Here is a 14,632-nt window from a genome sequence, read left to right on the forward strand (position 1 = left end):
ATATATAACCCTCCACAAATGACAGAAGACCCAGTCAAGAGTACGAAAACAACAACATGGCAGTTAACACTATAATTGAGAGGGCAGCCTCTGCTTCCTGTAGAAATAGATCCCACCTGCTCATCATGGGGGACTTCAATCACGGCAGGATTGATTATGAGAACAAGGAACCGCATGGAGGCGAGGATACGTGGAGAGCCAAACTACTGAAGGTGGCGACTAGAAACTTCTTAACCCAGCATGTCAGAGAACCCACAAGGATGAGAGGAAATGACGAACCAGCGAGACTCGACCTGGTCTTCACCCTGAACGACTCTGACATAAGAGAAATCAGTTTTGAGGCCCCAGTAGGAATGAGCGACCACAGTGTATTGGTGTTTGAGTACCTGATTGAAGAAGGATTATTGATCTCGAGGAGGGATACCAAAACCAAAAGGTTAGCATACCGAAAGGGAAACTATGAGGGGATAAGAAAATTCCTAACAGATATAGCATGGGAAACAGCTCAGGGAAAAGACGGCCCAAGATATGATGGACTTCATCACGCAAAAATGCAAGGACGCAGCAAACAAGTTTGTCCCAGTCCAAAAGGAAAACAGTGAAATGAAGATGAGAAACCCATGGTTTAATCAGAGATGTAGGCTAGCTAAGCAGCAAAGTAAAAGGGCATGGAGAAACTATAGGAATAACAAGACACTGGAGAGCAGAGAAAGATACCAGAATGCCAGGAATGAATATGTCAGGATGAGAAGAGAGGCAGAAAGACAATACGAAAATGACATCGCAAGCAAGGCAAAGACTCAGCCTAAATTACTGCATAGCCACATCAGGAGAAAAACAACAGTAAAGGAACAGGTTATAAAATTAATGATAGGGGCAGAAGGATTCACTACAAACGGCTAGGAAGTGTGTGAGGAACTGAATAAGAAATTCCAAGAGGTCTTCACCTTAGAGGAAGGAGAAATCCCAGAGATAAGAGAGGGAATAGCTAACCAGGAACCACTGGAAGAGTTTGAGATTACCAGCGGGGAAGTAAGGAAGTGTTTACTAGAGTTGGATGTGACAAAGGCTATAGGCCCAGATGGAATCTCCCCTTGGATAGTAAAGGAAGGAGCAGAAGAACTGTGCCTCCCGCTCTCCATAGTGTATAACAAATCACTGGCAACAGGGGAACTGCCAGAAATTTGGAAAGCAGCTAACGTAGTCCCGATATACAAGAAAGGGGATAGACAGGAGGCACTGAATTACAGGCCAGTGTCCCTAACCTGCATACCATGCAAGATGATGGAGAAGATTGTGCGAAGAAAGCTAGTGGAGCATCTGGAGCGAAAGAACTTTGTAACACAGCATCAACATGGGTTCAGGGATGGCAGGTCCTGCCTCACAGGGTTACTTGAATTCTACGACCAGGCAACAAAAATAAGGCAAGAAAGAGAAGGGTGGGCAGACTGCATATTTTTGGATTGTCAGAAAGCCTTTGATACAGTGCCACACAAGAGGCTAGTGAAAAACTGGAGATGCAGGCTGGAGTGAAAGGGAAGGTACTCCGTTGGATACAGGAGTACCTAAGTAACAGAAGACAACGAGTCAGTGTGAGGGGTGAGGTCTCAGATTGGCGAGACGTTACGAGTGGAATCCCGCAGGGGTCAGTCCTTGGACCTATACTGTTTCTGATATATGTAAATGATCTTCCAGAGGGTATAGATTCGTTCCTCTCAATGTTTGCCGATGACGCAAAAATTATGAGGAGGATTGAAACTGAGGAAGATAGTAGAAGGCAACAAGATGACCTAGACAGACTGAGTGAATGGTCCAACAAATGGCTGTTGAAGTTCAACCCGAGTAAATGCAAAGTAATGAAACTAGGCGGTGGAAATAGGAGGCCAGACACAGGATACAGAATAGGAGATGAAGTACTTAATGAAACGAACAGAGAGAAAGATCTAGGAGTTGATATCACACTAAACCTGTCTCCTGAAGCCCACATAAAAAGAATAACGTCTGCGGCATATGCGAGGCAGGCTAATATCAGAACAGCGTTCAGGAACCTGTGTAAGGAATCATTCAGAATCTTGTACACCACATATGTATGACCAATCCTGGAGTATGCGGCCCCAGCATGGAACCCGTACCTTGTCAAGCACAAAACGAAGCTGGAAAAAGTCCAAAGGTATGCCACTAGACTAGTCCCAGAACTAAGAGGCATGAGTTACGAGGAAAGGCTGCGGGAAATGCACCTTACGACACTGGAAGACAGAAGAGTAAGGGGAGACATGATCACAACCTACAAAATCCTCAGAGGAATCGACCGGGTAAACAAGGATAAACTATTCAACACTGGTGGGACGTGAACAAGGGGACACAGGTGGAAACTGAGTACCCACATGAGCCACAGAGACGTTAGAAGGAACTTTTTCAGTGTCAGAGTAATTAACGGATGGAATGCATTAGGCAGTGATGTGGTGGAGGCTGACTCCATACACAGTTTTAAATGTAAATATGACAGAGCCCAGTAGGCTCAGGAATCTGTACACCATTTGATTGACAGTTGAGAGGCGGGACCAAAGAGCCAAAACTCAACCCCCGCAAGCACAAATAGCTGAGTACAAATAGGTAAGTACACACAGGACCGTGTACACTCACAAGACCGTGTACACACACAAGACCGTGTACACACATAGGACCGTGTACACACAGGACCGTGTACACACACAGGACCGTGTACACACAAGACCGTGTACACAGAGGACCGTGTACATACACAGGACCGTGTACACACACAAGACCGTGTACACACACAGGACCGTGTACACTCTATCCCACCCCTCACTCTCTCCCCCCCACTCTCTCCCTCCCTTCTCTCTCTCCCTCCCCTCTCTCTCTCCCTCCCTTCTCTGGCTCCCACCCCTCTCTCTCTTCCTCCCCCCTCTCTCTCCCTCCCCCCCCTCTCTCTCTCTGTCTCTGTCTCTCTCTCTCTCTCTCTCTCTCTCTCTCTCTCTCTCTCTCTCTCTCTCTCTCTCTCTCTCTCTCTCTCTCTCTCTCTCTCTCTCTCTCTCTCTCTCTCTCTCTCTCTCTCTCTCTCTCTCTCTCTCTCTCTCTCTCTCTCTCTCTCTCTCTCTCTCTCTCTCTCTCTCTCTCTCTCTCTCTCTCTCTCTCTCTCTCTCTCACACACACTCATAGGGAAATCATGGAAGGGAGACGAACTCTGACTGCAAAACGCAGGACATTGGCAACTGGAACAAACACAGAGGATGGGGTGGAACAGGAAGCCTGGATGAAGGAAGTACTCCAGCAAATGCGGAATGAATTCAGTGAAGGACTGAGGGTAATGAGGGAGACAGTAGCCAACCTACAAGATGATTTAAGGGCAGCAAAGGAGGAGATAAGATACCTAAAGGAGACTCTTCCACAATACCAGGCACAAACCGTACCCCAGGGAGATGGGAATGCTACTGTGGAGGGGACCACCACAACCCAGATCTCATTTGCTGAAATGCTTAAAAAGAGCCCTGAAGCTAGGTCTGCGGTTAAGGAAGTTGCCATGGAAGTGGCTTCCTCTCAGGAAGCAGCTAGATGTACTAGCCGGCTGATAGAGAGAAATAGAGCCGTAGTAGTAGCAGGCATTAAAGAACAAACAGGGACCAGACCAAAGGAGCGGAGAGACAAGGACAAAAACATGATTAAAGAGATCCTTAAAGAGGTAAGGATGGAGGGAGCTGAGCGAAATGTTGAAAAGGTTTTCAGGCTTGCAAAGTACAACAAGGACAGAGACCGAATGATAAAGGTGGTTTTCATGAGCGAAATCGCGAAAGAGGAACTGTTAGCAAGGAAGTGTTGTCTAAAAGGTGTAGAGAAGTTCAAGAAAATATTCCTGCAGAGGGATATGACAAGGGAAGAGAGAATACGGACAGCAGACGCGAGGAAGGAGCGCAGGGAGAGAGAAGGAAATCAGAGTACCAGAACCCAGAACCCTACAATCCCAGAGGGAAGTGGAGAACCCTCCTCAAACAGTGCAACAGCCACAGGGATTGGGGCACCACCCCCACATTTTACCCAACAGACACCCAACCTACCCCATCCCCTGTCAGCCCCCCACTAAGTACCCACCTAGGGCACCCTCCCCCCACCCACCCCCCTCCCCCCACTCACCCCCCTTCTCACCCTCACCCCTCTCCCCAGGACCTCCCTTCTCCCCCATCCCCCATGCCCTCCCTTCTCCCACATGCCTTCCCGTCTCTCCCACCCCCATGCCCTCCCTTCCCCCCCTCCCCCCTAAGCCCCCACTCTCCCCCACCCCACCTAAGTCTTCCCCTCTCCCCCACTCCCCTAAACCCTCCCCTCTTCCTCACCCACCTCAGCCCTCCCTTTTCCCCCATGCCCCCCAAGCCCTCCACCCTTTTCTCTCCCCCAAAGCCCCCCCCCCATCTCCCCTATCCCCCACAGCCTCTCCTCCCCCCATGCTTTCCCAACCCTCCCTCTCTTACCCACCCCCTGTACCCTCCCCCTTTTATCCACCCCCTGTACCCTCCCCCTCTTATCCACATCCTGTACCCTCCCCCTCTCCCCCACCACCCCAAGCCCTCCCTCCTCCACCAATCCCCCCGTGCCAGGTCCCCCCAGCTCCCACTCACCCCAGATCCCAAAGGTCCCCCCCAGAAAAGAAGCAGAAGAGAGTCAGTTTCAGGGTGATGTACTCGAACATTTATGGGATCACAAGCAAGACAAGTGAACTAAGGGAAAGAGCACAAGAAGTTAACCCAGATGTAATCGGACTCACTGAAACAAAACTCTCTGGAATCATAACGAATGCTGTGTTTCCCCAGGAGTACACAGTAATAAGGAAAGAGAGGGAAGGTAGGGGAGGAGGCGGAGTGGCCCTACTCATGAGAAGGGAATGGAATTTTAAGGAGATGGCCATCCCGGGCTGTGAGGAGTTCAGAGACTACATAGCAGGCACCATAACAATGGGAGGACCAAGAATAGTGGTAGCAGTAATATACAACCCTCCACCAAATGACAGAAGACCCAGTCAAGAGTATGAAAACAACAACAAGGCAGTTAACACTATAATTGAGAGGGCAGCCTCTGCTGCCTGTAGAAATAGATCCCACCTGCTCATCATGGGCGACTTCAATCACGGAAAGATTGACTGGGAGAACAAGAAACCGCATGGAGGCGAGGATACGTGGAGAGCCAAACTATTGGAGGTGGTGACAAGCAACTTTTTAACCCAGCATGTCAGAGAACTCAGAAGGATGAGAGGCAATGACGAACCAGCGAGACTCGACCTAGTCTTCACTCTGAACGACTCCGACATAAGAGAAATCGGTTTTGAGGACCCAGTAGGAATGAGCGACCACAGTGTACTGGTGTTTGAGTACTTGATTGAAGAAGGGTTATTGAACTCGAGGAGGGATACCGAAACCAAAAGGTTAGCATACCGAAAGGGAAACTATGAGGGGATAAGAAAATTCCTAACAGATATAGCATGGGAAACAGAGCTCAGGGGAAAGACGGCCCAAGATATGATGGATTACATCACGCAGAAGTGCAAGGACGCAGCAAACAAGTTTGTCCCAGTTCAAAAGGAAAACAGAGAAATGAAGATGAGAAACCCATGGTTTAATCAGAGATGTAGGATAGCTAAGCAGCAAAGTAAAAGGGCATGGAGAAACTATAGGAATAACAAGACACTGGAGAGCAGAGAAAGATACCAGAATGCCAGGAATGAATATGTCAGGATGAGAAGAGAGGCAGAAAGACAATACGAAAATGACATCGCAAGCAAGGCAAAGACTCAGCCTAAATTGTTGCAGAGCCACATTAGGAGAAAAACAACAGTAAAGGAACAGGTTATGAGAATAAGGATAAGGGCGGAAGGATTCACTACAAATGACAAGGAAGTGTGTGAGGAACTGAATAAGAAATTCCAGGAGGTCTTCACCTTAGAGCAAGGAGAAATTCCAGAGGTAAGTGAGGGAATAGCTAACCAGGAACCACTGGAAGAGTTTGAGATTACCAGTGGGGAAGTAAGGAAGTGTTTACTAGAGTTGGACGTGACGAAGGCTATAGGCCCAGATGGAATCTCCCCTTGGGTTCTAAAGGAAGGAGCAAGAGAACTGTGCCTACCACTCTCCATAGTGTATAACAAATCACTGGCAACAGGGGAACTGCCAGATATTTGGAAAGCAGCTAACGTAGTCCCGATATACAAGAAAGGGGATAGACAGGAGGCACTGAACTACAGGCCAGTGTCCCTAACCTGCATACCATGCAAGCTGATGGAGAAGATTGTGCGAAAAAAACTAGTGGAGCATCTGGAGCGAAGGAACTTTGTAACGCAGCATCAACATGGGTTCAGGGATGGCAGGTCCTGCCTCACAGGGTTACTTGAATTCTACGACCAGGCAACAAAAATAAGGCAAGAAAGAGAAGGGTGGGCAGACTGCATATTTTTGGATTGTCAGAAAGCCTTTGATACAGTGCCACACAAGAGGCTAGTGCGAAAGTTGGAGATGCAGGCTGGAGTGAGAGGGAAGGTACTCCGGTGGATAGAGGAGTACCTAAGCAACAGGAGACAACGAGTCTGTGTGAGGGGTGAGGTCTCAGATTGGCGAGACGTCACAAGTGGAGTCCCGCAGGGGTCAGTCCTTGTACCTATACTGTTTCTGGTATATGTAAATGATCTCCCAGAGAGTATAGATTCGTTCCTCTCAATGTTTGCCGACGATGCAAAAATTATGAGGAGGATTGAAACAGAGGATGATAGTAGGAGGCTACAAGATGACCTGGATAGACTGCGTGAATGGTCCAACAAATGGCTGTTGAAGTTCAAACCGAGTAAATGCAAAGTAATGAAACTAGGCAGTGGAAACAGGAGGCCAGGCACAGGATACAGAATAGGAGATGAAGTACTTAATGAAACAGACAGAGAGAAAGATCTAGGAGTTGATATCACACCAAACCTGTCTCCTGAAGCCCACATAAAGAGAATAACGTCTGCGGCATATGCGAGGCTGGCTAACATCAGAACGGCGTTCAGGAACCTGTGTAAGGAATCATTCAGAATCTTGTACACCACATATGTAAGACCAATCCTGGAGTATGCGGCCCCAGCATGGAGCCCGTACCTTGTCAAGCACAAGACGAAGCTGGAAAAAGTCCAAAGGTATGCTACTAGACTAGTCCCAGAACTAAGAGGCATGAGTTATGAGGAAAGGCTGCGGGAAATGCACCTTACGACACTGGAAGACAGAAGAGTAAGGGGGGACATGATCACAACCTACAAAATCCTCAGGGGAATCGACCGGGTAAACAAGGATGAACTATTCAACACTGGTGGGACGCGAACAAGGGGACACAGGTGGAAGCTGAGTACCCAAATGAGCCACAGAGACGTTAGAAAGAACTTTTTCAGTGTCAGAGTAGTTAGTAAATGGAATGCATTAGGAAGTGATGTGGTGGAGGCTGACTCCATACACAGTTTCAAATGTAGATATGATAGAGCCCAATAGGCTCAGGAATCTGTACACCAGTTGATTGACGGTTGAGAGGCGGGACCAAAGAGCCAGAGCTCAACCCCCGCAAGCACAATTAGGTGAGTACACAGGACCGTGTACACACAGGACCGTGTACACACAAGACCATGTACACACACAGGACCGTGTACACTCATAGGACCGTGTACACACACAGGACCGTGTACACTCATAGGACCGTGTACACACACAGGACCGTGTACACACACAGGACCGTGTACACACACAGGACCGTGTACACACACAAGACCGTGTACACACACAGGACCGTGTACACACACAGGACCGTGTACACACACAGGACCGTGTACACACACAGGACTGTGTACACACACAGGACCGTGTACACTCACAGGACCGTGTACACACACAGGACCGTGTACACTCACAGGACCGTGTACACACACAGGACCGTGTACACACACAGGACCGTGTACACACAGGACCGTGTACACACAGGACCGTATACACACACAGGACCGTGTACACACACAGGACCGTGTACACACAGGACCGTATACACACACAGGACCATATACACACACAGGACCGTGTACACACACAGGACTGTATACACACACAGGATCGTGTACACACACAGTACCATGTACACACAGGACCTTGTACTCACAGGACCGTGTACACACACAGGACCATGTACACACAGTACCGTGTACACACACAGGAACATGTACACACAGGACCTTTTACACACAGGACCGTGTACACACACAGGACCGTGTACACACAAGACCGTGTACACACACAGGACCGTGTACACACAGGACCGTGTACACACACAGGACCGTGTACACACAGGACTGTGTACACACAGGACCGTGTACACACAGGACCGTGTACACACACAGAACCGTGTACACACACAGGACCGTGAACACACTGGACCGTGTACACACAGACAAGAATCTCAGAAGGGAGTGGGAATCCCCCCACCAGCAGACCAGCATTCCCAGGGAGGATTGTAACAGAAGCCTCCCACCAACCAACCCCTCAGCCATCCCCCACCAATCACCTGCACCTCCCCAGACAGTAAAGTCCCCCTTCAGACCATGCCCCCATGTTCCCCGATCCCAGACCCTCCCATGTTCCCCCCATGCCCTTTTTCTCCCCCATCCCCTACCCCAGACCCTCACCGTTCCTGCACCCCATGCCCTTCCCTGTTTCTCCAGCCTGTGCCCTTCCCAGTTTCCCCATCCCAAGTTCTCTTCCCTACCACCCCTCTCCCTCCCGCCCCCCCCTCCCCTTGCCAACCATTAACCTCCCTGTCAACCCAACTCAGTCTACCCTGCATACCCCACCCCGTGACCTCCCACCACATGCCCCTCCAGCTCCCCCATCACATGACCCAACTAATCCCCAACCCCGGACCCCCTCAGCCGCTTCACGACAGCCCCCCCCCTAGCCCCCCCTGTTCCAGACCCTCCCAGCCCCCTCACACCCATGACCCCCCAGGTCCCCCCCAATCCTAGGCTCACCCATCCCAGACATCCCTTGCCCCCCAACTCCATTGGAATCAACAGAAACTGAGAATAGACAGAAGAGAGTCAGCTTCAAGGTTATGTACATGAACATAGATGGGATTACAAACAAGGCCAGTGAACTTAGGGAAAGAGCACAAAAAGTAAACCCAGATGTAATTGGACTCACAGAAATAAAACTCTCAGGAATCATAACGAATGCGGTGTTTCCCCAGGACTACACTGTAATAAGGAAAGAGAAGGAAGGAAGGGGAGGAGGCGGTGTGGCTCTACTGATGAGAAAGGAATGGAGTTTCGAGGAGATGGTTGTTCCGGACTGTGAAGGGTTCAGAGACTTCATCACAGGCACCATGACGATGGGAGGACCAAGCGTAGTAGTAGCAGTAATATATAACCCACCACCATATGAAAGAAGACCCGGGCAAGAGTATGACAGAAACAAATGGCAGTTAACATTATCATGGAGAGAGCAGCCGCTGCTTCCTGTAGAAACCGATCCCATCAGCTCATTATGGAGGACTTTAATCATGGAAGGATAGACTGGGAAAACAGAGAACCACATGGAGGTGAGGAAACATGGAGAGCGAAACTGCTAGAGGTGACGACTAGAAACTTTTTAAGTCAGCACGTCAAGGGTCCCACGAGAATGAGAGGCAATGATGAACTAGCAAGACTCGACCTAGTATTCACTCTGAACGACTCAGACATAAGGGAAATCGGTCTTGAAGCCCCCGTGGGTATGAGTGATCACAGTGTACTGTTGTTTGAATATCTGGTCGAAGAAGGGTTAATGTACTCAAGGAAGGGACCAGAAAACAAGAGGTCAGCATTCCGGAAGGGAAACTATGAGGAGATGAGAAAATTCCTAACTGAAATAGCTTGGGAAACAGAGCTCAGAGGAAAGACGGTTCAAGACATGATGGACTACATCACACAGAAGTGTAAGGAGGCAGCAGACAAGTACGTCCCAGTCCAAAAAGAAAAAATGAAATGGAAATGAGAAACCCATGGTTTAATCAGAGTTGCAAGCTAGCAATGCAGCTAAGTAAAAGGGCGTGGAGAAACTATAGAAACAACAGAACACTAGAGAGCAGAGAAAGATACCAGAGCGCCAGGAATGAATACGTCAGGGTGAGAAGAGAGGTAGAGAGGCAATATGAAAATGACATAGCGAGCAAGGCAAAGACTCAACCCAAACTGCTGCATAGCCACATCAGGAGGAAAACAACAGTGAAGGAACAGGTAATGAAACTGAGGATAGGGGCAGAAAGATTCACTACAAACGACAAGGCAGTGTGCGAGGAACTCAATAAGAAATTCCAAGGAAGTCCTCACCTCAGAGCATGGAGAAGTCCCAGAGATAAGGAAGGGAACACCAACCCAGACACCACCAGAGGAGTTTGAGATTACCAGTGTGGAGGTGAGGAACCATCTGCTAGATTTGGACGTGACAAAGGCCCGGATGGAATCTCACCATGGATCATTAAGGAAGGAGCAGAGGCTCTGTGCCTACCACTCTCCATAGTGTACAACAAGTCACTGGTAACAGGCGAACTGCCAAAAATTTGGAAGACGGCCAATGTAGTCCCAATATACAAGAAGGGTGATAGGCAGGAGGCACTGAACGGAAAAGATTGTGCGAAAAAAGCTAGTGGAACATCTGGAGCAAACGAACTTTGTAACACATCAACATGGGTTCAGAGATGGCAAATCATGCCATCAAGATTAATTGAGTTCTATGACCAGGCAACAAAAATCAGGCAAGAGAGAGGGGGCTAGGCAGACTGCATATTTCTGGACTGCCAGAAAGCTTTTGACACAGTACCACATCAGAGACTCGTGCACAAACTGGAGATGAAGGCAGGAGTGAAAGGGAAGGTACTCCACTGGATAAGAGTGGCGGGGAGTCACCAGTGGAGTCCCACAGGGATCAGTCCTTGCACCTATACTGTTTCTGATATACGTAAATGATCTTCCAGAAGGAATTGACTCGTTCCTCTCGATGTTCGCTGATGACGCGAAAATTATGAGGAGGATCAGGACAGAGGAGGATAGTATGAGGCTACAAGATGACCTAGACAAACTGAAGGAATGGTCCGACAAATGGCTACTAAAGTTCATCCCAAGTAAATGTAAGGTAATGAAACTAGGAGGCCAGTCACTGGATACCGAATGGGAGATGAAGTCCTTCACGAAACGAACAGAGAGAAAGATCTGGGAGTTGATATCACGCCAAACCTGTCTCCTGAACCCACATCAAAAGAATAACATCAGCGGCCTATGCGAGGCTGGCTAACATCAGAACTGCTTTCAGAAACCTGTGTAAGGAATCCTTCAGAACCTTGTATACCACATATGTAAGACCAATCCTGGAGTATGCAGCCCCAGCATAGAGTCCGTACCTAGACAAGCACAAGACGAAGCTGGAAAAAGTTCAGAGGTATGCCACTAGGTTAGTCACAGAACTAAGAGGCATGAGTTATGAGGACAGACTACGTGAATTGCACCTCACGTCGCTGGAAGACAGAAGAGCTAGGGGAGACATGATCACCACATACAAAATTCTCAGGGGAATTGACAGGGTGGACAAGGATGGATTATTTAACACGGGTGGCACACACACAAGGGGACACAGGTAGAAGCTGAGTACCCAAATGAGCCACAGAGACATTAGAAAGAACTTTTTCAGTGTCAGAGTAGTTACTAAATGGAATGCATTAGGCAGTGATGTGTTGGAGGCTGACTCCATACACAGTTTCAAATGTAGATATTATAGAGCCCAGTAGGCTCAGGAATCTGTACATCAGTTGACTGACGGTTGAGAGGCGGCACCAAAGAGCCAGAGCTCAACCCCCGCAAACACAACTAGGTGAGTACACAGGACCCTGTACACACACAGGACCATGTACACACAGGATCGAGTACACACAGGACCGTGTACACACACAGGACCGTATACACACACAGGACCGTGTACACACAACACTGGCAGATGAGGCTATCTACCACAGGTCGGAACAAGGCTGGGCCCAGATTCACGAAGCAGTTATCTTTTTGAGGTTATCTTGAGATGATTTCGGGGCTTAGCGTCCCCGCGGCACGGTCCTCGACCAGGCCTTTTTATTACACTCCCAGGAATCAGCCCGTAGCAGCTGTCTAACTCCCAGGTACTGTACCTATTTACTGCTAGGTAACAGGGGCATGAGGGTGAAAGAAACTTTTCCCGTTTGTTTCCACCTCCACCGGTGATCGAGCCCTGAACCTCAGGACTACGAATCCGAAGCGCTGTCCACTCAGCTGTCAGGCCCAAGGTACGCAAGCACTTCGGTACATCTTTTCTTAAGCTTTAGCGACTTTGGTTACAATTGATTAACAGTTAATGAGCTCCGAAGCACCAGGAGGCAATTAATAACAACTACAATTATGTCAATGAAATTGACAGTTTCATGCTTGTCAACTGTTTAATTAATGTAACCAAAGCCGTCAAAGATTGACGAAAGATGTACTCGTTCGTAAGTACTTGCGTAACTGCTTAGTGAATCAGGCTCCAGACTTCTGGTTGGTATGGATTGTTCCACACTTCAGCGTGAGGAGTATACGTCCTACAATATGTATTTGATAGAGACCAGCGCGTCCCGGGTCTCCCCGAGGTGATGGTAAAGCTTCTATTATTAATTTGTTAAACTTTCAAACTTATAACTCCGAATTCCTCCACTGATGAATTAATAATGAGAACCAACAAGATCAATTTAGCAGCTCACTCGTATCATAATATTATATCAATTATACGAATTATATCAGAATAGGAAGCATGTGGCTGGAGTTATTGCTTCAGACTTAACTACACATTCTGAGTAAAGTTGTTATTTCAGAACAGAGGATGAATCCTCATAGTTTAATATTACATGTAATTAGTAAGTAACATACAAGTGTGATATGCACACTTAGAATGTTGCAAGATAGAAAAGTAATGCAGTGTTGCAGAAAGGTGATCAGTATATATGGTTCGCAGGGCCCCGGAGCGTGGCCTGAACGTGCCCGGGCTGGTGGGCATCATTGTCTTCTACCTGGTGATCCTGGCCATCGGTCTCTGGGCCGCTTGGCGCCGCAGGCACTCTTCGGGCACTGACGAGGTCATCCTGGCCGGCCGGAATATTGGCACCTTCGTCGGCATTCTCACCATGACAGGTTAGTGGGTCATGACTCTTGTGTGGTCACTATGACAGGTTAGTGGTTCATGGCTCTTGTATGGTCACTATGACAGGTGAGTGGTTCATGACTCTTGTGTGGTCACTATGACAGGTTAGTGGTTAATGGTTCTTGTATGGTCACTATGACAGGTTAGTGGTTCATGACTCTTGTGTGGTCACTATGACAGGTTAGTGGTTAATGGCTCTTGTGTGGTCACTATGATAGGTTAGTGGTTCATGACTCTTGTGTGGTCACTATGACAGGTTAGTGGTTCATGGCTCTTGTGTGGTCACTATGACAGGTTAGTGGTTCATGACTCTTGTGTGGTCACTATGACAGGTTAGTGTTTCATGACTCTTGTGTGGTCACTATGACAGGTTAGTGTTTCATGACTCTTGTGTGGTAACTATGACAGGTTAGTGGTTCATGACTCTTGTGTGGTTACTGTTACGGACCCGAGTCCAGCGTCGGAGCACGGAGCAGTGACGACAACGCCATCTGTGAGTCCGCTCCCGAAACCCCCTCCAATTGGACAACGCCATCTAGTGAGGACGGGATATACCGGCCACAGGTACTGGAGTCCCGTCTTAATCAGCTCATAACATAGCCGCTGCTGACCTCTGGTGAGGTGGCGCTTAGACAGCAATGCCATCTATGGAGCAGAGAGGTGGACGTTTGTGTCTAAGCCTGTAAGTGAGGTTCCCTGGTCCCAGTATTAATGACGTGTCTGATTGCAGAGTCGACCTGGGACTTCTGTATTGGACGATGGATCAGTCTACCCAAGGCAGCCAAGGTCTCTTCACGAGTCTGCTGAAGAAGCTGTGAGTCACCCCCGGACGAACTCTGTTGAGAGTATTAGCCTTCCTGTGACGTGGCATTTTCAGGAATCGCCTTATCCGGGGCTGGTTGGTGGAAGAGACTAGCCACTGTGGTGCTTAGTGAGGAGAGTGATCAGCGGGATCACACGAGGCTCCTGCCTAGGGCTCGCAACCCTAGTATCGGTCGTGGAGTGACCTACACAGCGGAGCTGATCGGTACCTGCCAGCTACAGGCTGGATTGTGGTTGAAGGCCTCCACGACGGAGCACCCAGTGGGACTGTGATTTGGCTGGCCTGTGGCCAGGGAAGATTCGCCAATAGAATCATAGAGAATTCATCGTGGGCCACGGAAGAAGGAACCAGGGCTTCCCAAAGTGTGCACCGTGGAGCATCCAGTGTCTTCGGAGGAAGACAACCCTGTACATTATAGTGTAGTAATAACCCCCGTGAGACTGATATTTATTTATTCGTGGTGATGGAGAATATATATATATATAAATTGGAACATTTGTATCCCTCCCCCTTTAATTTAAATTGTGTTACGGAACACACCCCTTGAAAGCCTCTACTAACTTGGGGCCGGATA

At 48.6% G+C, this 14,632-nt stretch overlaps 1 protein-coding gene across 1 annotated transcript in view; it reads left to right on the top strand.

Moving 5' to 3' along the window:
- Window positions 1-14,632, top strand: part of LOC123747994 (high-affinity choline transporter 1-like) — an 891,202-nt gene that overhangs the window by 128,703 nt on the left and 747,867 nt on the right. The window contains exon 4 of the mRNA XM_069313991.1: window positions 13,050-13,225. Coding sequence (XP_069170092.1) covers window positions 13,050-13,225 — 176 coding nt within the window. The remainder of the gene's footprint in view (window positions 1-13,049; window positions 13,226-14,632) is intronic.

The sequence above is a fragment of the Procambarus clarkii genome, chromosome 7 (assembly GCF_040958095.1).
Source record: "Procambarus clarkii isolate CNS0578487 chromosome 7, FALCON_Pclarkii_2.0, whole genome shotgun sequence".
NCBI classification, from domain to species: Eukaryota; Metazoa; Arthropoda; class Malacostraca; order Decapoda; family Cambaridae; genus Procambarus; species Procambarus clarkii.